Source organism: Denticeps clupeoides, chromosome 15, assembly GCF_900700375.1.
Source record: "Denticeps clupeoides chromosome 15, fDenClu1.1, whole genome shotgun sequence".
In the NCBI taxonomy this organism is placed as follows: domain Eukaryota; kingdom Metazoa; phylum Chordata; class Actinopteri; order Clupeiformes; family Denticipitidae; genus Denticeps; species Denticeps clupeoides.
The window spans coordinates 18,027,963-18,052,243 of NC_041721.1; the positions used below are offsets into that span (position 1 = coordinate 18,027,963).

Here is a 24,281-nt window from a genome sequence, read left to right on the forward strand (position 1 = left end):
ATGTATCCTTCAAACAAGATTAAGATTTAATGACTTAATATCATCAGCTACAACAAGAATAGGGTTCAAGTTACAGATATTCTGGTTTTTACACTAGTCCAGGTCAGGTGAACGGGGCCTGGTCCATGTGTGTGTCCACATGTGCGATCAGCACATGATGAATGTGAGACCATGTAAACTTAAATGGGTTCCGAAATGAATGGTGTTATCTTAGCTAAATTCTGTCCAACGTGTCCAACATGTAGTAGTCGGTATAATGAGCATCTGGGCTGCAGTGTTTGCACCTCGAGCGAATTAAAGGAGCGCGAGTGAGTGCCCCATGGTGGAGCGCCTGGTGTGTAGTGGGGGGTCTGGGCTAAAGTTACAACACGAGACGGCACACGGGGCTCTGTTTACAGGTTTAATATACAGACACACAGGGTGTCAGAGTGAGGGAAGAAGTAAAAGTACGAGAGAAACGAGAGCGGAGATCAAGCATTAAAAAAAAAAAAATGATGAGACCTCATCATAGATAATCTTCAGACAATTTCATTTAAATACATAAATTAGACAAAGATTACAAAGACAGAAATGTAAATACAGATTAGTGTTTTTATGTGATGCCTCTTTCTCAGTAATTTTTAATTTAATGCCTTTGATCTGAGATGAGCTTTAGAAATGTCAGCAGTATGTGGAAAACGGTTTCTAAAAGGCACATTTCCTGTGTAAATGCTAATAATAATTTTATCTACAACACTTGTGTGCATAAAAATCTCAAGTCATCTCTTAGGAAATATAGTAAAAAAAAAATCATATACCCCTTAGACAGTAATGCAAAGACTCTCAAAATGAAGTCATTTAAAAAAAAAAAAAAAAAAAACAGTAACAAAAGTGAAATGCTTCCAGTATTGCATGGCTGAAGAGCTGGCAGGTAGGCAGGCCTACAGTAAAACGATGTGAAACGAAAGATGTGGCCGTATCTCCACCGTAACCACGGTTACAACACATATTTGAGTTTGTTCCCTGAGACCCCGGGCTTCTTCAAACAGGGAGAGAGAAACGCCGAAAAGGAGCTGGTGTGCACAATGGAGCCTTTCATCGAGGAGACATGTGGAGAATGAGAAGGGAAGGTGTGAAAGGTCTGCAGTGGTATCAGATATGGGCCCTATTATGAATTTCAGTGGCACAAATCTTGGATTTGGGTGATTGGATTCCCCCACCCTATTTACTGGCGGGAGCCACGTTTTCTTCTCCAGAGTTCATGAGGTTGCAGCATTCAGGTGGGACGGCGTCTAGCCACTCACTACAAAGCTAGCAGGTCCTCTCCTCTTCCCACAGTCTTTCTAAAATGGACATTCTTTCAAGAGCTGCCAGGCCCGGCTCACACCAGCCGGGACAATGGGGCTCATAGGTTGGTCTCGTCCCAGGAAGGATCGTTCTTCAGAGCTCTCCTCACGATCTTCTCCAGCTCTTTCCTTGCCCTCTGTTCCTCCTCCAGGGCCCTCTTCATCCTCTTGTTGTCCTGTTTGAGGAAGAAGCAAAGGATCATTCACCAGACAAGTTTTTGGACAGAAAAAGGACCCATTTCTTTACCCCAGAAGGGTAAACATGTCAACTTTTGGCAAATACACAAACCTGTTTCAGTTCCTGCACTTCGTCCCTTAAAGCATACACTGTGTCCACCAGACTCCTAAAATATCAAAGGGTGTGCATTACTACGCACAACAGGGAAAACAGTCACAATATTTACAGGCAGATCTTGCTGTGATATATAATTTGTAGCCCGGTTCACAAATATCATGCATCACAATGCTTTAATGAAATTGCGGACGAATATAACAGTTCCTCCCCTTCAAGATACACAGAGGATTAGCGAACAGTCATTTCTTCTCTATATTTATGTATTTCCATAAATCCAAAAGACGCATTAGTGAATGGCTCCCCATGTGGGTTCCTGACTAGAGCTGTAAATGGTGCCTGACCTCTCTTCTACCACCATCTGGCCATTACTCCGAGTCTCCTCCACGATGATTTTCTCCTCCTCAGGAAACAGCATGTGGGGTCCTGACTCCTTACGGGAACCTGTTTCAAAATTAAAAGAGCAGGATGAGCTCTCAATGCTGCATGACTGTGGGTCAGATATGCCGAACAGAAGCCGTGAAAAGACTAATACTGGTGAACGTGATAAAAGGTCACTACACAAACACTGGGCACACGTGATTGGTCATTTGTGGTGGCGGATGTGTCATGCTATGCACACGTGTGATCAAAAGCACAGGGAAAATGACATGATGTCCAGAATGTCCACCACAGGAAAACAGACACATAGACCTTCCTCTCTGGAACAAATCGTCTCGAAAGGGTCACTGTGCAATTTTCTCGGCCAAATCCTCCTCTTCAATCAAGGGGCAAGTCCAGATGAGATTTTAGCCAACATGCATTGAGCAAAATACTGCAAACCTAAAACCTTTTTTGACAGGATGTATGCTTTAAATCATAAAAACAAAATTTATATTCATATGCATTAATGAACACATACAATAGAACAACTAAATATATAAATCTCATAGTAAGAACTATTAAATATGAAATAATACTGTCATATTTTTGGCAATGTGTTTTCTTCCAACATACATAGTCAACTTTCATAATTCAAATATGATTAAATTCAAACAGTTTCTTCCTTATCCCATTTGGTAATGATCCAAACAATCATTCCACTGATCTTTAAAGAGTTTTCGCTGTGCACAGCCTGGCATGCTTCTCTGACAGTTCTCTCCTACACCACTAGAACATTTCGAACATTTCATAGATCACTGCTGAAGAGCCATGCCCTAAGAATGATGCACTAAATGCTTAAAATCTGACCAAGAAGGCAAGGACAGATCAGATAGCAGTATTTTTATGGTTTATTAATTCTATTTTCACTGGGTCCCATATAATTACTGCTGCAGTGCAGGAATACACTGCAATACAATTTCCAATTTTATGCACCACTTACCAGTCATTATAGTCCCAACCACTTCATATGTAGTTCATATATATAATGAATAATCATATTTGCTGGCCATACATCAATAGCAACAATAAAATGTCCGTCAGAATTACCTCCTGTGTCACAAAAACTGACACGTTTTTTGTTTAGACATATCTGAATATCAGAGACAGGACATTGTAATTAATTGATTGTAATTAATTCCTATCCGCAGGAAAAAAAAAAAAAAACATAGGGTCTATAAAACTACTGATCTCCACAGCTACAGACAGAAAAAACAGGGGTGTCAATAGAGCAAGCAAATTGGTTAGTGAAGGACAGAAATAAAGTGCTATTTAAGAAAAGACAAAGAGAAATACAAACCGAAAAAAGGAAGGACAAGGTTTTCTTTTATTTTTTAAAATAAAAATTTAAAAAAGGGTGTGCTTTAGTTTTGATGGGAGATATATGAGCAATAGCTCTTACGCGATGTGGAACCCATTCTGTAACTATGAGTTGTCCATATACTGTCATAATCCGAGTCTTCCGATAGGTCAGAGCACGGTTCCAGACGAGACACGCTGCTACGGCAACCCATACCGTCCACGGACTGGTCAACGTCTATCAGCACATGATTGTGCATCAAGTCAGTCCCCTGCCATGCTGAGAGGTGGGGTCAAAAATAAATGAAGCATACAAACCAAAATGATGAGGGAGTATGGGTAATTGGAGGGTCCAAAAAAGACAACATCAAAATAATGAGTGTATTTAAATTAGGAGAAAGGAGAAAAAAGGTAGGGACAAAAAAATTAAAAAAAATTTAAACAAAGAGAAAGAAGAGGAAGGGAGGGAATGCAAAAGACAATGTAGGGACACAGACAGAGGAAGAAAAAGAAATCACACCGTTAGAACATAAATAACGACCACGTTAGCAAAAGATGACAGGTAAAGCAGCTCAGTAGAGAAAACTAATTAACTGTCAATCATTTGGACAACATACATCAAGCATCATCCTAGTCAACAATATAACTTAACAGGAAGGTGAGAAATCTCTTCAAATCACAAGACAAGAGCAGATTAATCTTCAAAATGATTTGGAAGACACATGTTCTACATTGTGTGGTCCTTTGTGCTTAACCCTATTAAAAACACAGAACCTATAATACAAAGCAAATGTGCCTTTAACATGAGCAGATTAAGCAAATTATTCCATTTACACTTAAAATCACTTTTGCAACCTACCAAAAAAATATAAGGTCAAAGATAAGGACCTTAACTTTCATAGATAGATCATAATAGATCATAACCTGTGCATAAAAGCGGACACATGTTTCTCTTACTTGAGTTCAGCGTCTGGCGGGTTTTGGCACTGGTGCAGTAAGCCTCAATCACCTTCAGGATCTGAGCATCTTCCTCCAGAGCCGCTGTACCTTGAGCAGAGACAGGAAGCAGGCAGTAGAAGAGTAGATGGGTAAAAATAGGTCTATTCATATGAGCCATGTGCAAATCCCAAACAGGACATCACACACCAAACAATGAATAATTACTCCAAATATGAGGGGGGAGGAGGAGAAACTTACTTTTCCTGACAGCAAATTCCTCATCTGAAGGCTTCCTCTCCGGCTTGCGTTTTGGGAGAAGCTTCTTCATACTTTTGGGACTCTTGCTAATATCCTATAAACACAGTGATCACAGTGGGCAATGAAACTCAGAAGCTTGTGTTTTGCTTGTGTTTTTTTTCTGAAATCCTTCAGACTCACATCTTTATAGCCAAGGGCAGTGGAGGGCCGGAGTGGGGGCGCCGGTCGCAAGCAGCTCAGGCTCCAGGGTTTCTGTGTTTTGGGGGGCTCTAGTGGTCCCCACATTGGACTGCTATAGGGAGTGGTGTGAGAGGAAGGGTGTGGCAGGGTGTGGTAGGCTGGTGTGCTGGATGTTACCCGGTTTTCGGAATGTCTGGATGGGGTGAGAGGATGGGAAGGGAGCTGAGAAGAAGAGAAGAGAAAGATAAATACCTATACTATATACGTATAAATTAATGAGATTGTGTGTGTGTGTGTGTGTGTGTGTGTGTGTGTGTGTGTGTGTGTGTGTGTGTTACAGACCGTATGACATGGCACAGACTGAGGTTTGGTACAGGGTGCTCCAGTTGTGTGCTTGGTCTGTCTATACAGATGTTCCAGCCACTCTTGCATGTCCCTCTGGCTGTTACACACCACCTGAATTCGCTCTATCATACTGCCTGTAAATTGTATACATAACATACATATACACAAAATTATACATACATATTGCAAAAACTGCAAATACCCTCCTTTATGTGTAATAGCCAATAGTGTTATATAAATTCCCTGTATGTGCTTGCACTTACTTGGTCAATAAATACAATTCTGATTCTGATATATTCTTATTAGCATTTCTAACTACTAATTTAGCACTTACTTTTGAACTGGGTTAATGTGTTTCTCAGGGACACAACGACTGTCCTAGTATTTGTAATAGTGTTTTTTTTTTTTTTTTTTTTTCTCCAGGGGTCAGCTAGCTGAAAAGCTCAGGATATATTACTAATTCTGGCAGTCTTATTTAAACGGATTACAACTCATTTCACAGGTGACTTACCAGATATCTCAAATGCATTTTTAATGCTTTCAGTGTCCTCTAACCTAGTCACAGACGTCCCAATCAGTGGCAGTTTTCCCTGTAAACCAACCACATGGTAGCCTAGATCATTTAGTCACAACAGAGAGGGTTAGGTATCACCTACTAAAAGAACAAACAAAACTGTCCTCCTTCTAACATTTCACACATCACAGACACACACAAGCAACTGTTCTGCTCCAAAGAAATGTAATCTGCTAAAGTGCTTAAGCCTCACCAAAGGTGTGGACAGATATAACCTCTTAAGCTGAGAGAGGAAGCGCAGGAGGAAATATGAGGAAGGGCAGCACTGTAGGAGTGGAGCAGCACCTCACACAAACCCCTCAAAGGCAACTGCACGCATAAGCATCATGGGGTGTGTATTTCATTTTTTGAAAATAATGATAACGGAAATGCAAAAAGAGTATAGCCTAAATAATCTAAATTCTCAACTAATAAGGTCAAGTGTTGTATATGGTGTGTTTAAGTATGACACACAAAGTTGCCAGTGTTAACATGGCCCCACATCCCTCCCACATTTTTACATTTAGCTGCTATTACAGAAAAGCTAAGCAAATTAAATGACTGAGGAGACGTCCCCTGGTGCCCTTATGATTGTAAATACTGATGTGTGTGTTGTACCTGATAGATGAAGCCACTCATCCTGGAACTGGCAGACAACATCAGGAGCACATGAGGAAACAGCAGGAGATAACGCTCATTTTTCTCCTGCGTAACACACACACACATACACACACACACACACAGGAGAGAATTCACAAGGCAGTTGAAGAAGTAGCAGATGCAGGTTGTATATGAATGCATATATGAATGTCTACTGAGCCAAGAACAGGGACAGCGCCTACACGCTACCAAAGCTACCATGCCTACACTGGAAGGTGGTAGTAGCCTAGCAACCTATGAAACATAAGACCACAACATCACAGGTTCAAACCCCACTTACGACCATTGTGTCTCTAAAACACTTGTGTCTCCAGGGGGACTGTCCCTGTAAGTACCAATATTAAGGATAAGGGAGTCTGATAAATGCCATAAATGTAAATGGGAAATTATTTTTAATGTTTTGAAAGCTCAGATATAATGTTTTTCTCCTCAAATCAAAAGCCAAATGGAATGTGGGACTTTCAGGGACAGCTGGGCCATTGGGGTAGTCTGAATGTAGAATGAGGGTCTGGACAGCCCAGAAGGGGACGTCATCTCACCTCACTGCCAGGGCTGCTGATGGAGACCTGAGACATGTACAGAACACTCCCCAGGGTCCGTATGTCTTCGCCCTCCCATGAGCGGATTGTCTCGGTCAGGATCTGCAGCTCAAGCTCCTTCCTCTTGCGCACTTCCTGGCAATGTGCCTGTCACACACACACACACACACACAAAATATTAAACCTATTTCTCCTCATTTCTACTACACTGGGGAGATCATCATACTACTCATTTCTACATTAGAACATCGAATTAATAAGCCAATGCTAAACGTGCTGCTCCTGTGTAAATTGGTCCAGTACTGAACTGACCAGACCAAACTGGACAGACAGACACAGACTGAGCGACAGACATAGCTGCCTAAAGACCGGAAAATCTCCACGCTATGCAAAGTCCTTACATTTCAAATTGGGGCATGATAAATTGAGAAGAATCGAACAACCTTTTGGGAGGGGGAAGAGAGGCATAGAATGACCCACTTCACTCAAAAACAGACATGAACATACACACCCAACACACACACTCAAAACCCCACAAAAAGAAAGCGATCAGAAGGGTGCTGTTTTCCCCTTAGTCCTCACATTTCTTATTCAATTTCACGATTACAACCTATACTGTTCTTATTGCATGTGCACATTAGCATTCCTCCAAGCAGTTTTACTGTTGTTACCACATTCGGTGCTGAAACAAAATCAAATAATTGTAACTTTTATTCTGCCTTTATGCCTTATGATCAAATCCCTGATGCAACAGTGGGACCGTCAATTTCACCCGAACGACGGGCAAGTCTCTCTCTGTGAAACTGTGATAAACACAACGGCTACTGGAACAATGAGAGAGAGAGAGAGGGGTGGGATTTGTATGAGTCCATGCAGGGGAGGGATTAACCCAACGGGTCCACTGTTGCACACAATCCTGGAGATTAATTCTCTCTCTCCATCATGTGTACACATACACACACAAATCCACACACACCCTCTGCCAAAATTCACCAAGCCAAACCGGCACTACCTCCATCCCTTTGTTTTTGGGAGCAGCAGTCACACATAACCATAAGAACAGCCTCATACACACGCAGGTGGAAACACTCAGACTGCACTTTTCAAAGTTTGCATTTTTTTTGTGCATTGTTGCGCCCTAAACAATATAGTATCAGCTTTCTAAAAAAAAACTAGGCAAGGGAGAAAAACACAAAACTGGATGGACCCATCCATGACCTGTTGACAGTTTCATGACGGCATAAAATAATATTTATGTTGATATTTTATTCATTTTGCTGCCAATGTACCAGTTGTCAACTTCAGCATATTTTGCGTATTTTGGTCCTTCAGGGGATGTGGATGACAGGCAATAAATAAGCGGAATACATTTCAGACAGTGATTAATACAGCAGGGAAACTGGCAGACGTACGGAGAGGTTTTTGAAGACAGTCATGCTCTTCTGTACATCTGGTCGGTCAGGGTGGTGATCCTGAACAAACCAAAGATTTATTTCTTTTTTAACAAAAACCAACAGGCACACATATTTCACGAGCACACAGACACTTGACATGAGGAAACCCCATACCCTATTACTGACTTAATGATATGGACAAGTCTACATCTACACGAGTTTAATAATCCACTCACACACACTAAATTCACAGCGTTCAGTATTAAGAATCATACCTCTATGTGTCTCTCGAGTTCTTTCAGCAGTGTAGGGTATTTGTCTAACCTCATGAAAGGCTTGCTGAGGCCTGTAGTGAGGGTGAGGATGCCTGGACTGATGGCCCCTCTGCTTTCCATATACTGACCGAGCTCCTCACTACAAAAAAAAAAAAATCCTCAGAAATGGAAACCTAAACTGCAGCACACAAAAGTGTGAGTCTGGCTGTGGTTTGGTACCCATGCTCAGTGAGAACGCGAACGGCAGATGGGTGGTTTGAGCAGTAGGCCAAATACAGGCTCTTCATCTCAGCCATGACCTTGAGGAAGAACCCCCCTATCCGCTGCTGGTTTTCTGGGAGTCTGCACACAAAACACACACACATTGTAAATTGATTCATGGATTCATAATTTACCCTGGGGTGACCCTGAATTCATTCTGCAGGTTTACTATCGACCACTAGATGTCGCTGTTTACAAAGTTATGAATATTAGTCATAGTGACTTGGTGTGCGCAGACTCTCAAAAGTCCTCTATTTCAATTGGTGACATTTTGCTGGTTCCAAAAGAGTTTACTCTCTTTACTGACATTTAGGGGTAAAAAGCAAAGGCATATATACCTGGTGCATTCTTCCAGTGACTGGACTAGGGTTTGTTGGAACGTACTGATGTCCTCCAGGTTGCCCTGAATGTGACTGATATCTGCACTACTTAACCTGAGAAAGCAGACAAATTTTGAATACGCAAAAAAAAAAAAAAAACAAGCAATCATAAAGCATGTCACTGACAACCCACTGTACATCCTTATAGTTTATGTAGCACTCAACTGCAAGTAAGCTCGTTTACAATTGGGTGGTAGTAGCCTAGTGGGTAACACACTCACCCAGGTTCAAATCCCACTTACTACCATCGTGTCCCTGAGCAAGACACTTAACCCTAAGTTGCTCCAGGGAGACTGTCCCTGTAACTACTGATTGTAAGTCGCTCTGGATAAGGGTGTCTGAAAAATGCTGTAAATGTAAATGTACAATTCAAACTTGAATTAGCATACACTGAAGCTAAGAAAATATAAGTTAAGCTAGCACCCAAAAAAAAAAATCTAAAAAAAAAACAAAAAAAAAAAACTGTCAAACAGAGATTTCAAGGAAATGCTCTCCCCTGACCTACACTCTTGTGATAGCTGTGGTCTGAAATGAGTTAATTGGTTTGCAATCATGTTTTCTGTTCTGTTGTAATGTACACGTCTCTGGGCTGTTTTCCAGCGTCGAATGCATATTTAGCCTTTAAATAAGATGACATGTGATGTACAGAACACAATATGGCTCAGTTTGTTGGGATACGATGGAAGAAATTACTCTCATTATTTAGCTCTCAGTCAGTCAAAGGGTGTGTCAGCCACAAAAATCTAAACCATCTTCGGCCCAACTGAAGAGAATTTGTTTCGAGTGTGTATACTTCCGCTGCTGGTCTTCACTTCAATCTTTTTACACAAATGCTCAGTAGAATTTAAGGGAACAAGAAAACTGAACACACATTTCACACGAACATACTTCTCAGTAGTTTGAAGTGAGCGCAGGTATGTAGACAGCAGATTCTGGAGTTCCTTGGAATACTCGGTCTCTGTTTCTAGGATGTTCTGGAGCACCTATAATTTAAAAATGAGCTAATTTAAGTGTTTGATTTAGTCAAGCAATTGTGTGTTGCAATGCAAATTACTTTCTACAGCAGAAAAAAAAAGTAAAGAATTCCTTCCTTGAATCTTGAATGTCATTACCGCTAGCGTTCCAATTTCATAATCTATATTTAGCAAATATACAGAATGTCTTCTATTTTATCGGTAATTAAATTCCAGTAAAAGCAGACTAGGGAGTTTTCCTCGCCTCCTCTCCCATCTACTGAAAATTAACAAGTCAGCCTTTTCTTTCTCGCTTCCTCACTTCTGAAAACATGGACGAAATTCTTGACTAATATCAGTATAGTCACTTTGTATTATATAGTGTAGCATTTTCACATAATGCAAAAACAAAAAACAATTTGGTCACCTGTATGTGAGTTTATAGAGCAAGTTAATGAGCCATACATTTTTAGCCTAATGAAGAGAGAAATTCTGCCCATTTCCACTACATGCAGACGTTTGTGCCCACCGTTGGGTATTTAAAAAAAAAATATATATATACAATCCTCTTTGCTAATTTTACTTTTTAGGTCAATAGTAACACAATATTCAGCTTGAAAGTGATTTGGACAAGCAGTGAATCTGTGAGAAGGAGGCCATTTTATTGATGAAACTCACATCGATTAAATTACACACAGGGAGTAGGCTGTTACATTGATTAAGAATGTATATTGTTTTATTGTAATAAAACCAATGTCCTCATTATACCCTTCAAATATTATATAAAAAAAAAAAAATTTAGGATGCCTTTTACACTAATACCCCATCCACTCTTCTCATTTCCTTCCCCCAGTCTTTCCCTCGCTCCTGACAGAATGAGGGCAGTTCATTAAATGCAACCGAATTCAACTTTCTTATGTTTTAAGCCCAATAAGCTGTGGAAACCAACATGGGCAAAGGGGATGAGAAAAAAAAAAAAAAAAAGAAAAAAAAAAAGTCCTTTCCTTCATCACTACAGAGATGATCTGGCCCTGGGCTGGATTTACTGCCAGCTGGTAAGAAAATAATTTCTGGAGAAACAATGACCCAGAGATATAGTACAGCTCAGTAAAGGGGCTAATAACACAATTGTGCAGCAATTACTCATAATTATGATATGTTTCTTGGTAATTTATCTGAAACAGGCACCAAATTTAGGCACATCAACTGGGAATCAACTCATCCCTGGATTACATCAATTCAATAAGCATCAGTACAGTAAACCCAGCAAACACTCAGCGTCCAGAAACTCTCCCATTATCTCTAACTGCGACTTAAAACAGGACAAGAGATGGAGACACAACACGAACAGGCAATACTGAGCCTCCGGCACAGCTGTCCCATTGCCTACTGAGACGGAAACACCGACCTACATTACATTCTGTCTTATATATGCATGCACGCGTGCACACACAAACTAGGGCTAAAACCACAAGCCCTAAAACAACATTACGAATGTTGATTGTGACTGTGTGTGTGTGTGTGTGAGAGAGAGAGAGAGAGAGAGAGAGAGAGAGAGAGAGAATAACAGGGATACAGTTAACATCATGTTTTTCTGTCATTTATTTTAAATTTAAATAGGAAACCTACCACGTTGTAGTAGGTCTTGCTAACAGCAGCAGTGTCGGGTGCTTTAGGGGGACTTTTCGGGGTCCCAGACTTAGGAGATACCGGTTTGTCTGGGGGACAGAAGAGAGAGGGAGAAAATGGGTCAAACGCTGGAATGAAATGAACATCTGGACTCCATTTCACCTTCACTACACAGAAAACTGTACGCCAGGAACTTCTGGATGACCTACAGAGAAAAAGACACACAGAGACGGGGAGAGGTTTGCCAAAACGATAATAAATGAGATCTGAGAAAGGATTCAACCTCGGCCCTGTAAATTATGGCCAATATTTTAAGGTCCTAAGATCAGTGCAAATAATACAAAGATACAAATCGCACGCTGAGGCGAACCCAGAGGCCATCTAGTCATTTCAAGCCTGTTCGCCTATCTGTCCATCTGACACTAACCCCGGCGCTTTTCCTTAATCCCCATTCACTTCTGTGGAGGAGACCTTAATTGGGGGAGACTTAATGGACACACAGGGGCCAGAACAATGGCGGGAGGTCTGCGTCATATTTTAGGACGAGAGAGGAAGCCGCATGAGGGACTTCCTGCCTTTGTGAGCAGATGGAGTTTCCTTCCTGCGTTCCTAACGCAGCCTCCTACCACACTGCTGAAGCATGATGAAATACGACTTTCTTATAAAACACAGACACCCCCGTGTAATAATACCAGAAATCGCTCTATGGGCAACTTGCCAGCGGATAACAGATTATTTTTATATATAGCGTTTCAATGGTTTCCCCGACACAGATTTATAACTGTGGTCCAGAGCCAAAGAGATCGGAATGAATTAATTCTTGGCACTGGCTCCTCCGGTCAGTTACTGCCTTTTATGCCTTAGATCATCCTTTTAATGGATCCCAGATCCCTCGCGGCAGATTTAGGGTGCATAAATCAGCAGGAAAACACAAAGCTGACGGGCTTGCAGGGAAACGACCTGAATACTGCGGTAACAGCGGGGGAGTGCGACACACTCCCTGCGGCAGGGTCGAGCACGAGTCCACGCAAACACAGGGCAGGCCGGCCTGACAAGGGCTGGACACCAAACATAAAGCACAACCACAAGAGAGAACCGTGGCTGCTAGCGTCCTCTCAGCGACATTTCATAGGAAGTGTTAACATCTTTGTCCAGTAAAATGCTAAGCATTGTTATTAGAATGTAAGCATTAGATGTTAGCTTCGTACAGCAGTCACACGAGCACACTATAAAAGTGGTACAAAAGGTTGTCGTGCCATGTTCGTTCAAAGACTAAGGCAGTTTTTTGGAATGTATCTGCTTTTAGAAATTTTTATACATTTTATGAACTCTTCTTCTCATTCCAACTGTTTGCTGGACAGAGAAACAACTGATCCAGGATCAGTCACCCTGCTCTTGCTCTAGTTATTAGTGAATAAGAATTATCCTGTACATCCTGCAACATCTGGCCATAGTGCACATAATCTGGATTAGACAAGATTTAGCACTTGCCTCGTTTTATTGGTAATTAAAACCAAATTCAGAAGCAGAAAGATTGGAATCGGAAATTTAACGCGCAGGAGATGGTCCCTCTCAACACTCAGGTGTGAAAACTCAAGGCTGGAGCCGCCTCCGGACTCGTTTCCACCTCTTCAAATAGGCGCCCACATGCGCGAGAAGAAAGCCAGAGACGCTCACCACTGCCCTTGACCTCTCTGACATAGTTGCTAGGGAACCAGCCAGTCTTGCCACTGAGCGAGCCCTCCCACCAGCCCCCCTCTTCCTGTCTTGTGACGTGGATGATGTCGCCCTTGGAGAAGGACAGCTCGTCCTCATTGGTCTGCTGGAAGTTAAAACGCGCCTTCACCACTATCTGCTGCCCGCCACTCTCAGACATGTCCTACAAACAGAGAGAATTTGCAGTTGTTAATAATCCTGTTAGATCATTAAAGCTTATTAATAAAGTCCTGCGATTTTCCCCTCAAGTCCATATTTTTGTATCACATTGTTCCGTAGTAAAAAAAAAAAAAAAAAAACACTGGTGCTGACCTAGAGTAGAGATTGGTGTGACTGAATATATGGAGGGGTTAATAAGCATACTTATTTCAACTTTACGGACTGACCAGTTCTGTCAGTGCTGATTTATATTGGTATCAAACACAATAAAAGATCAATTAGCCATCAATCTTGCACCAGAACTGTTGCTCACCAGACTGCGGTACTGGTTCTGCGGCAGCTTGAAGGATCGGTTATGGGAGGACTGGAAGGGGAGGGAATCAAACGACTTTATCCTCAGAGAGGTGGACCTCCGGCCTCCCAAAGAGTCTCGGCCCAACCCAAAACCTGCAGCAGGAGCGAGAGTGAGGGGTCGGGAGAAAGAGCAAATGTGAGCCACATTCAAACTGAACAAACCACAAAATTTGAAAGGAAGACAACCATGCAAACTCCACACACACACACACAGACAGGCAGAACAACGCAAACACACACAGAAAGCACACTGTTTCGGTTGTAGTCTCCTACCTGACGTAGCTTTATTCAGCGCCACCAAGAAATTCAACACCTTGGTGAAGTTCTGCCCCTGGAACAAATCATTGGCCTCAAACGTCTGTGAGGGAGAGATAAAAAGTAATCAACGACAGCTACGTTTCATGTTCACGTCTGGAAACGGGATAGGGCAGACACCAGAACTAAAGATGCACACAATAACCTCAAAAACGATCTAAATTAGGGGACCGGAGACAACTGACATTAAGGGCGGTGGTGGCTAGAGGTGAAGGATGTGTGACCTTGTAACTGAAGGGTTGCGGGTTCAAGTCCCGAACAGTCAAGGTGCCACTGAGGTCCCCTTGAGCACCCACTGCTCCCCGAGCGCATTCCAATGTGCCATGAATGCAGTGGACACATTTCATCATGTGCACAAACACTACAATACTGGACATTTACAGATGTTTAAACATTCAAAAAACATCATTGAATAAATTAACAGTATTTTAGCCATTATAGGCAAAATAGTTATACAAAGCAATTTCATCAAATCCTCTTTCACATTCAGTAACTTCCCAAGGCCACGCAGTCATCATATTAGCCAACTACACAAGCACTAAATAAAACAGCTGGCTGCTATTTTACTTCCTAACACACGTGCGTACAATGCTCAGAAAAGAAGGAATAAGTATCAGGTGGCATAATGACACTTCTCTGGAACAAAACAGGAGGCATTGGGATGATATTCACATGTCCACACTTGAGCCTAGTTTCAACAGTTAAACGACGGAAAAGCAAGCGCGGGCATGCCAAATGAAACTCACTAAAGCACAAAAAGAGATCACTTCCTGACTTCCTAACTAAAAGAGAAAAAGAAAAAGAAAAACACTGCACCAACATTATTTCCCAAGACTGAAAGAATGGTCATTATTTTCTACATTCCAACACTCAGCTGTGAACTGGTGAGAATTAGTAGGGTGGTAGTAGCCTAGTGGGTGACACACTCGCCTATGAACCAGAAGACCCAGGTTCAAATCCCACTTACTGGGTCACTTAACCCTGAGTGTCTCCAGGGGGGACTGTCCCCGTCACTACAGATTGTAAGTCGCTCCGGATAAGGGTGTCTGATAAATGCTGTAAATGTAAATCTCAGCACTCTTACGCATATATCCATTAAATTCATTTCAGCTGATGAGTCAACGTGAGTATTCATTTCCATGGAAATCCATTCCAGTAAAGTATGAAGCAATGTTTACTACAAGAGCTCACGTGCATTATTTGATCCAACAATGTTCTACAATGGAAAAATAGGAAAGTAAATGAGAAAATGAGTAGGTGTGTGCTTTTACTGGCAGTGTAAGTGGTTTTTCCAACTGTTGTTCCCACCCATTCAATCAGACAAGCTCACATTGGATGATTATGAAACTGATCTTACTGGTTGCTGTAATTAAAATGAGGAATAATTAGCTGCTCTCCAAACATCTTACATAGCAAAAGCCTCAGATGAAAGCACAAGTTTTCCTGTCTGGCTAAGCCAACATCATGTGGGTCTTCGATGTTGCTCCTCACTACGTGCAGCACAGGCAACACAGGCAGGCACCAACACAGCAGTCAGCATATGCAAACAATGGCAAGCAATGCAAACAGCTAGACAAGAGCCCTCAGTTACACAGACCTGCAGCACAGTGGCCATGTGTTGGATTATTTAAATAAAGCCATAAGCCCCTACTGATGACCAAGCAGTCAATGAGCACATCCCACGAAAGGGCACATCCTGTTTAAAGGTCTTTTTCTCTGGCGAATAGTGCATCAGGCTTAATTTAAATATATTAATAAAAGGCACCTCATTTTAACTCTTAATACTGGCTATCATATGTTACACTTAACAGCACTCATGTAGCTTTTAAACCAGTGACATTGTAGTCCTGTGCATCACACCATCTTGGTCATTTTATTAGCATATATTGGTATCAAAAAAAATATTATTTTATTGAAGTGTTTCACAGTATTGACACCCCTTATACGTTAATTTTGTCTGAATGTTCACAGAATTCTAATGTGGAAGTTGGTTTTAACAAGTGAAACTAGTTTTCTGTGTCCCGTGCATCACATGGCAAGTTTTCAAATTGCTGGTATGGCTTTTGTCACAACTTTATATTAAGTACCCAGTACTAAGACATGCCAAGTACTAGTGTCCTAGTACTGGGGCAGTGGTGTCCTAGTGGTTAAGGAAACAGCCCCATAATCAGAAGGCTGCCGGTTCGAATCCTGATCCACCAAGGTGCCATTGAGCAAAGCACCGTCCCCACACACTGCTCCATGGACACGGTCATGGCTGCCCACTGCTCACCAAGGGGGATGGTTAAATACAGAGGACACATTTTGTTGTGTCACCGTGTGCTGTGCTGCAGTGTTTCACAATGACCATCCCTTCACTTTCGCATACATGTCACACTTGTTAATAGTTTTGAACACTACTATGTGATGCATGAGACTTTTTGATAAGTTACGTTATCCCATGACTACTTTAGTATAAAACATAGCTGGATATTTACACTAATTAGTGAACCACACAATGTACTCAATGAGCCAATGGCTGAACAGGACCAATAGAAGAGCTGGATTTTCGAGAACGTCCTCAGACTTCCTGTACCCAAGATACCAAAGAAAGCGGCCTGAGACAGAAGTCGAGTCAGCAGGAAACTACTATTCATTTTAATAGTTCATACTATGTGATTATGTGTACAACCTCTGTACAGTGGTTGGCATAGCGGGTAAGGAAACCATGTCTGGAAGGATGTCGGATCAAATCCCGAGCCGCCAAGGTGCCACTGAGCAAAGCACTGTCCCCACACACACTGTCCCCAGGCGCCTGTCATGGCTGCCCATTGCTCACCAAGGGTGATGGTTAAAAGCAGAGGACACACTTAAGACAGTGTTTCACAATGACCGTCACTTCACTTTCAGAAAACAAACAAACAATCCATAGAACACTCGACCTTTAACTTCGGACAAATTAATTGTACAAAAACTGGAAATTCCCACACATTCATTGAAACTGATTCTAAAGGACAATCTGAATAGGGCAACATAAGCTTACTGTACTACAACGCAAAGTGGAAAAGCATTAGCACACTGTACAGAAGAAAACTGGTTTGCATGTGAAAATAAGCCTAAATTGAAGGAGTAGACGCTCTACGTGTGCTGGCGTAGGCCGTGGCACGAGCACATCTCTAGCTAAACGCTCCATCATTAATGCTTCAATTAAGCCTTCTGTCCACACACACAGACACACACAGTGTCTGTCTGTTCTCTTTGTCCTCGGGCAGATTAGCATCAGTCTGAGCTGCTACTGTACACACGGGGAGCAGTCAGTAATCTCTTCCTGCCCGTTCCTCGCTCACACACAACTCCACTGGTTTCAGCGCTGTCTCCCATATCTCCCTCTAACAGATTTCTGATTAGGGGTTTGGTTAGGTCGGGGGGTGAAGCATAGTGGGGTGCCACATATCCACAGTCAACAGCCTCCCCACCATCTGGAAGAATTGGGGGTGCAGATTTAACAACAACCAGGGTCACTACACAATACATCACAGCGTTAGAGTTCAATGGCCCTCCGAGGTTCAAATCCAGACCCCGATTCGATCAACATTGGCCTAATACAAATCCCACAACCTCCAGTGGTCTGTAGGAACCAAAATATTCCAAGATGGGGGGGACCATTTACATGAAACGTGACTGGATGCTGCACAAGCACCTCTCGAAAAAATAATTATTATAGTGTAATTAATAATGTATTTATTTATTTTAATTTAGTTTGTTTTCTTTTATTGACCTGGTCATGCAAGGTCACATGATGCAAGTTTTCCCCTTTAAATTGTGGGTAGAAGTTGACTCACATCAGCAACCTTTCCCGCTCATGTAGATTCCTTCTCTACAATATCAGACGAATCCGCCCTTATCTGTCAACCCAGGCCACCCAGATACTGGTTCAGTCCTTAGTAATCTCACGACTGGACTACTGTAACTCCCTTCTAGCTGGTCTACCACTATGTACCATCCGACCTCTACAACTCATACAAAATGCAGCAGCACGACTGATCTTCAACCTTCCCAAATTCTCCCACACCACCCCTCTGCTACGTTCCCTCCACTGGCATCAGGTTCAAAATACTGATGCTGGCCTACAAAGCCAGACATGGAGTAGTACCATCCTACCTCACAGCCCTTATTACACCTCGCACTGCACCTCGTATACTCCGAGCCTCCAGTACTGCTCGCCTGGTCCCTCCATCTCTGAAGGTAAAAGGAAGACATTCATCTAGACTCTTCTCCGTCTTGGCCCCTCGGTGGTGGAATGAACTTCCCCTCGAGGTCAGAACAGCTCAGTCACTGAGCACCTTCAAACGACAGCTCAAGACCTTCCTCTTTAAAGAATATTTAGATTAAATTGTAATTTTCTTGTTGTCGAACTTGTGTACAGAATCTACAACAGAGTGAATAAAATAGATGTATTCATAGTTGGGGGTCCTAGTGAACCAGAATTGATCTCTTCATCGATGGTAACTTGAAAGCACGTTGTAAGTCGCTCTGGATAAGGGCGTCTGCCAAATGCGGTAAATGTAAAATGTAAATGTAGTGGGTAACCAGAAGACCAAAGTCCCATGTTCAAACCCCACTTACTACCATTGTGTCCCTGAGTGTCTCCAGGGGGACTCTGTCCCTGTAACTACTGGTTGTAAGTCGCTCTGGACAAAGGGCGTCTGGTAAATTTAATAATGCAGTGTGCATTGTTTCTACTCCACACTGCATTGAAATAGGAGGCAGTATTTTACCAGACATACGTCAACATGGGAAATTCACAACTGCAACTGGAGACATTTTTCAGTTACACTTCTCATGCCAGACAACTTTGTGTTACAGCATTTCAGGGTTACTCTGTGAGCTGCTGCTAGATGGTTAACATATTAGAATCTCTCTACGACACAGTGCATGCATGTCTTCGAAGTAATGTTAAAACTTATTTTCATGCTCTGTTGATATATTTGTGTGTTTAAAATTCTTACATATGCTGAATTCAGAAGTTAGTTATTCACCCCATTTCATATCAACAGACACACAAACACTGAGCAAAAGCAAAAATTCCTTTACTCTCTTCCTACAGAGTCCATGAACGTGCTACACAGCAGATGGGAGTCGATCACGTCTGAAATAGAGACGACTCGGCTCAGGACAAAAGGCGAACTGTCTGGATTTCCCGCACAACTGGACTGATAAACAAGGCCAGAGTCCAACGTGGGCGGCCCACATCAGGATATGCAACTGGGGGCGGGGCCAGTACTGTACCGAAACATCAGCTTTTAAAACCTCAGTTCTAATAAGAATCAAATCCTTGTTTGTTTTTGCTCCCATAATTAAATGCGATGTGGCAATAAATGCAATTCTGATTTGGCTGATTTAGTTGCATTCAATGTACCATTAAAAAGGTTCTAACCGTATAAGCAAAGGGTTCTCTGGATGAAAAACTATACATTTTGGCTAAATATGGAAACATGCACGCAACAGAAATAATAATGATAATAATATCTTAATATTATAGAGAGAAAGATGAGCCACATATAAAAGTAATACACACCACACGTTAGTAAATAAAAAAAAATTACTGTGATTTCTGTAAAGGACTCTGATTAAAGGCCATGTAAAGTATCGTTCCAAACTAAACAAGTAGCCATCCTAGGCACTCACCACAGATCTGCAATAAGGACATAGTCATTCTAAGTGGAGCTTCCAGTGTCATAAAGCACAAAAAAAAAAAAAAAAAAAAAAAAAAAAAAGGAGTTCAGTTCACAATCATTCCTCGCGTTTTCAGCTAACATTTTATCATGTGTGAAACAAATGATCTTACAGACGTTGCAAATCAAGTGGCAAAAAACGTTTGTCTTAAATGTTGCGTTGGTGAGGCAGTCACAATGTGTTTTAACAAGCCATAAACTTATTAATTTTCAGAACCAATAACAGCATATGCAATGTGCTGTAAAAACCTGACAGCTGATACCAATGTGAACCAGACCATATTCCCCCACAACTGTAATACAAACACAGTTTTATATGACAAGTGAAGTGATTGTCATTGTGAAATACTGCAGCACACAATGCTGTGTATCACAATGACCATCACTTCACTCACTTAAAAAAGAAATGTGTCCTTTAACCATCACCCTTAATGAGTAGTGGGCACCATGACAGGCGCCTAGGGAGCAGTGTGTGGGGACGGTGCTTTGCTCAAGGGGACCTCAGTGGCACCTTGGCGGATTGGGATTCGAACAGACAACCTTCTGATTACGGGGCCACTTCCCTGGCAGGTTTACATTGCTGCCGCTCCATGACCTCTGACCCCAAACCCACCGACCTGACAGCAGGTGACCGTCTGTGCAAGATAATCCAGCTCTGATTAATAACTCAACGATTTCACGTCTGCAGCCTTTGCAATAACAATAGTAATTATGATAACAGTTGAACCAACAGCAATCCTGACACGAGCCACGAGTTTTAAACACGGAGAGAAGAAATCTGGACAAGCAGAGCCCGAGATTAACACCACGAGGCTCGGAACCAACAGAACGGAACCGGCCGCTCACCTCCAGGCGGAACGCGGCGCAGCCTCTCAGGAACTCCCTGATGTTGCGCAGGCACTCGCCCTCGGTCCGCGGATCCTGGTAGATCTGTTGGCGGGGTGGGTGGAGGGGAACAAGCGGCAGCCGTTTAAATACATGATCGACCCAAAAAAAAAAAAAAAAGAACCCACACGCGGTTCCGAGCCGCGGGTTTCTAACGGACCGTCAGCTGCAGGTAGGAACAGGCATCGCGTCGGGAAGTCGGCACCGGGAAACCGGAAATGACGTTTACTTATTTAGTTGCAGGCGTGTGTGTGTGTGTGTGTGTGTGTGTGTGTGTGTGTGTGTGTGTGTGTGTGTGTGTGTGTGTGTGTGTGTGTGTGTGAGTGAGTGTGTGTGAGTGTGTGTGTGTGCATGCGTGTATTACGAATCCGTAACCAATGGAAATGTTAAGAGTGAAACATTATAAAAGCACGGGTGTGTGATGACACAGTAAACGCTTTAAATACATGTATGTTATGTTATATTATATTATATATTGTAGTGGTGGTATTATATTACATGCTGTGATTATCATGCAGTCGATACACTGAAATTCACACAATTTTACATGAATTAACATTACTTGACACACACGTTTAGTGTACAAAAAAAACATATGAACACAACACTGCCACGTTAACGATGAATTAAAGATAAACGTGGAATCTGAAAATGTGAATTTAGCTGAAATGTTCATTCAGAATGTGTTATACGTGTAATATACACGTCTGGAGACTCCAGTTACTCAAACGCGGCCAGACAGTGACGAAATGGTCCACGCGGGACATTTTCCAAAGGAAGGAAACACAGGGAACACTCTTACTTTTAGTTTTGAAGGGTTTCTCTTTTTTTAGAGAAATGGTGGAGCTGCGTAATTCTCCCACTAGAGTTATGCAGGACATCGTGGGCAGTTACAGATATTAAATTACGTTTATTAGAATGTTTTATGCAAAGAATACATATTTGGGGCTATTTTAATCGACGCTGCTTCGTAAATAAAGTCGACGTTTCTTACTTTGTCCACGGACCCGGGGCGCAGCCGCTCCAGCAGCCGGCACAGGACCGACCCATCCCGGAGAGACGCCTGCAGAAAGCCTTCGGGGTCCGAGATGGTCTTTTTGGGGGATTCCAGGACCCCCAGCGTGATGAGCCAGGTCACTGTCTGCTCGGCCGAATTCATGACCACATGTCCGTATAGGAGAAAGGGGGGAGAAAAAGCGTGATACCGCCTCTCCTCCAAAAAAACAAACCCGTTCTTTTACGCGAAAAAGCGCCGGCGTCTATTTTTAAGAGCGATATTTCAGGCGGCCTCCACCTCTTGTCTGGCAGGTCTAGTTTCGCTCCCCGGGTCTCTGCTTGGCGGACTGTCAGCTGATGTTCCGCCATATGACATCATATGGGCTGCATGTAAATCCATGGCCGCCCGGGACTGCCCGGGGTGGGGGTCGCGATCGCCTTTTATAGCTTCGGTCGACCGTCTTTATTCTCCAAGCACACAAAAGGGGAATAACGCGGTTTAAATTAAAGTGGTACAGTGGGATAACGAGCGCTGCATGTCAATAATAACGCGGAAAAAAGCATTACGAAGTTGTGCACGCACACACACTTATATTTTTATAGCAGACACAGTTGACACACGTATCGAATTCGCGCCGCTGGGGATTCTGGTACGTCAGCGCCCTCTTGCGGATCGTGCGTAAAACAGCAGTATTCGTGCCCCTTTCATCCATTTCAAACGGTTTAAAATCGGACTCCCGCCACATGTCTTTGGGGGTGAAATAAGGGAGATTGTTCACTATCTCTTAATAGCATGATACAGTGAGCAGCACACGTTTGCAAACCGTTTTACTGTCTAAAATTGTCTAAAACAGGCCACTACATTCTACTTGTTTGGCAATTATTAATATCCAGGGGCATGCAGTATGGGTGTTTGTGGCACTAGATGACAATCAGTAAAATTATTTGGGGCCCAAAAGCCAGCAGAGCTTTGACCTGCACCACTGAGATCATCTTGACCAGATGGACAGTGGTTAACAGACGGGTAATCAGAAGGTTGCCTGTTGGAATCCCGAACTGCCAGGTGCCACTAAGCAAAGTACTGTCCCCACACACTGCTCACTAAGGTGATGGGTTAAATGCAGAGGACACATTTCACGGTCACCATGTGATGTGCTGCAGTGTTGCACAATGACAATCACTTCACTTTCAGATGGATCACTGCACCCTTGCAAACATGCACCCTGGAAATACAAAATCAAATACTAATAAATATAAACAGGAAATATACACACGTGGACAAAATTGTTGGTACCCTTCAGTCAATGAAAGAAAAACTCAAAATGGTCACAAAAATAACATGAATCTGACAAAAGTAATAATAAATAAAAATTCTATGAAATTTAACTAATAAAAGTCAGACATTGCTTTTCAACCATGCTTCAACAGAATTATTAAAAAAATAAACTCATGAAACAGGCCTGGACAAAAATGATGGTACCCCTAGAAAAGACTGAAAATAATGTGACCAAAGGGACATGTTCATCCAAGGTGTGTCCACTAATTAGCATCACAGGTGTCTACAATCTTGTAATCTGTCAGTGGAACTATATAAAGGGCTCCAGGTAGTCACTGTGTTCTTTGGTGACATGGTGTGTACCACACTCAACATGGACCAGAGGAAGCAAAGGAAGGAGTTGTCTCAGGAGATTAGAAAGAAAATTATAGACAAGCATGTCAAAGGTACAGGCTATAAGACCATCTCGAAGCAGCTTGATGTTCCTGTGACTACAGTTGCACATATTATTCAGACATTTAAGATCCATGGGACTGTAGCCAACCTCCCTGGGCGTGGCCGCAGGAGGAAAATTGATGACAAATCAAAGAGACGGATAATACGAATGGTAACAAAAGAGCCCAGAAAAACTTCTAAAGAGATCCAAGGTGAACTTCAAGCTCAAGGAACATCAGTGTCAGATCGCACCATCCGTCGTTGTTTGAGCCAAAGTGGACATCATGGGATACGACCAAGGAGGACACCATTGTTGAAAACAAATCATTAAAAAAGCCAGACTGGAATTTTCCAAACTACAGGGAGAATGTCCTATGGACAGATGAGACAAAAATTGAACTTTTTGCCAAGGCACATCAGCTCTATGTTCACAGATGGAAAAATGAAGCATATCAAGAAAAGAACACCGTCCCTTCTGTGAAACATGGAGGAGGCTCTGTTATGTTCTGGGGCTGCTTTGCTGCATCTGGCACAGGGTGTCTTGAATCTGTGCGGGGTACAATGAAATCTCAAGACTATCAAGGGATTCTAAAGAGAAATGTGCTGGCCAGTGTCAGAAAGCTTGGTCTCAGTCGCAGGTCAACAGGACAATGACCCAAAACACACAGCTAAAAACACCCAAGAATGGCTAAGAGGAAAACATTGGACTATTCTAAAGTGGCCTTCTAT

At 42.4% G+C, this 24,281-nt stretch overlaps 1 protein-coding gene across 3 annotated transcripts; it reads right to left on the reverse strand.

Annotated features, from left to right (window-relative positions):
* Window positions 1-387: 387 nt before the first annotated feature.
* On the reverse strand, window positions 388-22,421 carry arhgef7b (Rho guanine nucleotide exchange factor (GEF) 7b). Of its 3 annotated transcripts, none has more exons than XM_028954472.1 (22): window positions 21,840-22,421; window positions 20,807-20,890; window positions 14,205-14,289; window positions 13,891-14,024; window positions 13,380-13,581; window positions 11,703-11,791; window positions 10,009-10,103; window positions 9,079-9,174; window positions 8,699-8,821; window positions 8,480-8,618; window positions 8,223-8,282; window positions 6,811-6,957; window positions 6,230-6,316; window positions 5,570-5,648; window positions 5,056-5,192; window positions 4,714-4,935; window positions 4,534-4,627; window positions 4,294-4,383; window positions 3,440-3,616; window positions 1,962-2,061; window positions 1,615-1,669; window positions 388-1,501 (listed from the first exon to the last, which is right to left on the reverse strand). In XM_028954472.1, the coding sequence occupies exons 1-22, from the start codon at window positions 22,002-22,004 to the stop codon at window positions 1,385-1,387; spliced, it is 2,577 nt and encodes an 858-aa protein (XP_028810305.1). In that variant the 5' UTR covers window positions 22,005-22,421; the 3' UTR covers window positions 388-1,384. The 3 variants fall into 3 exon arrangements, with proteins under 3 accessions (XP_028810305.1, XP_028810307.1, XP_028810306.1); XM_028954474.1 differs by lacking the exon at window positions 21,840-22,421 and adding an exon at window positions 21,006-21,042; XM_028954473.1 differs by lacking the exon at window positions 3,440-3,616 and having other exon boundaries at window positions 21,840-22,418.
* Window positions 22,422-24,281: the final 1,860 nt, after the last annotated feature.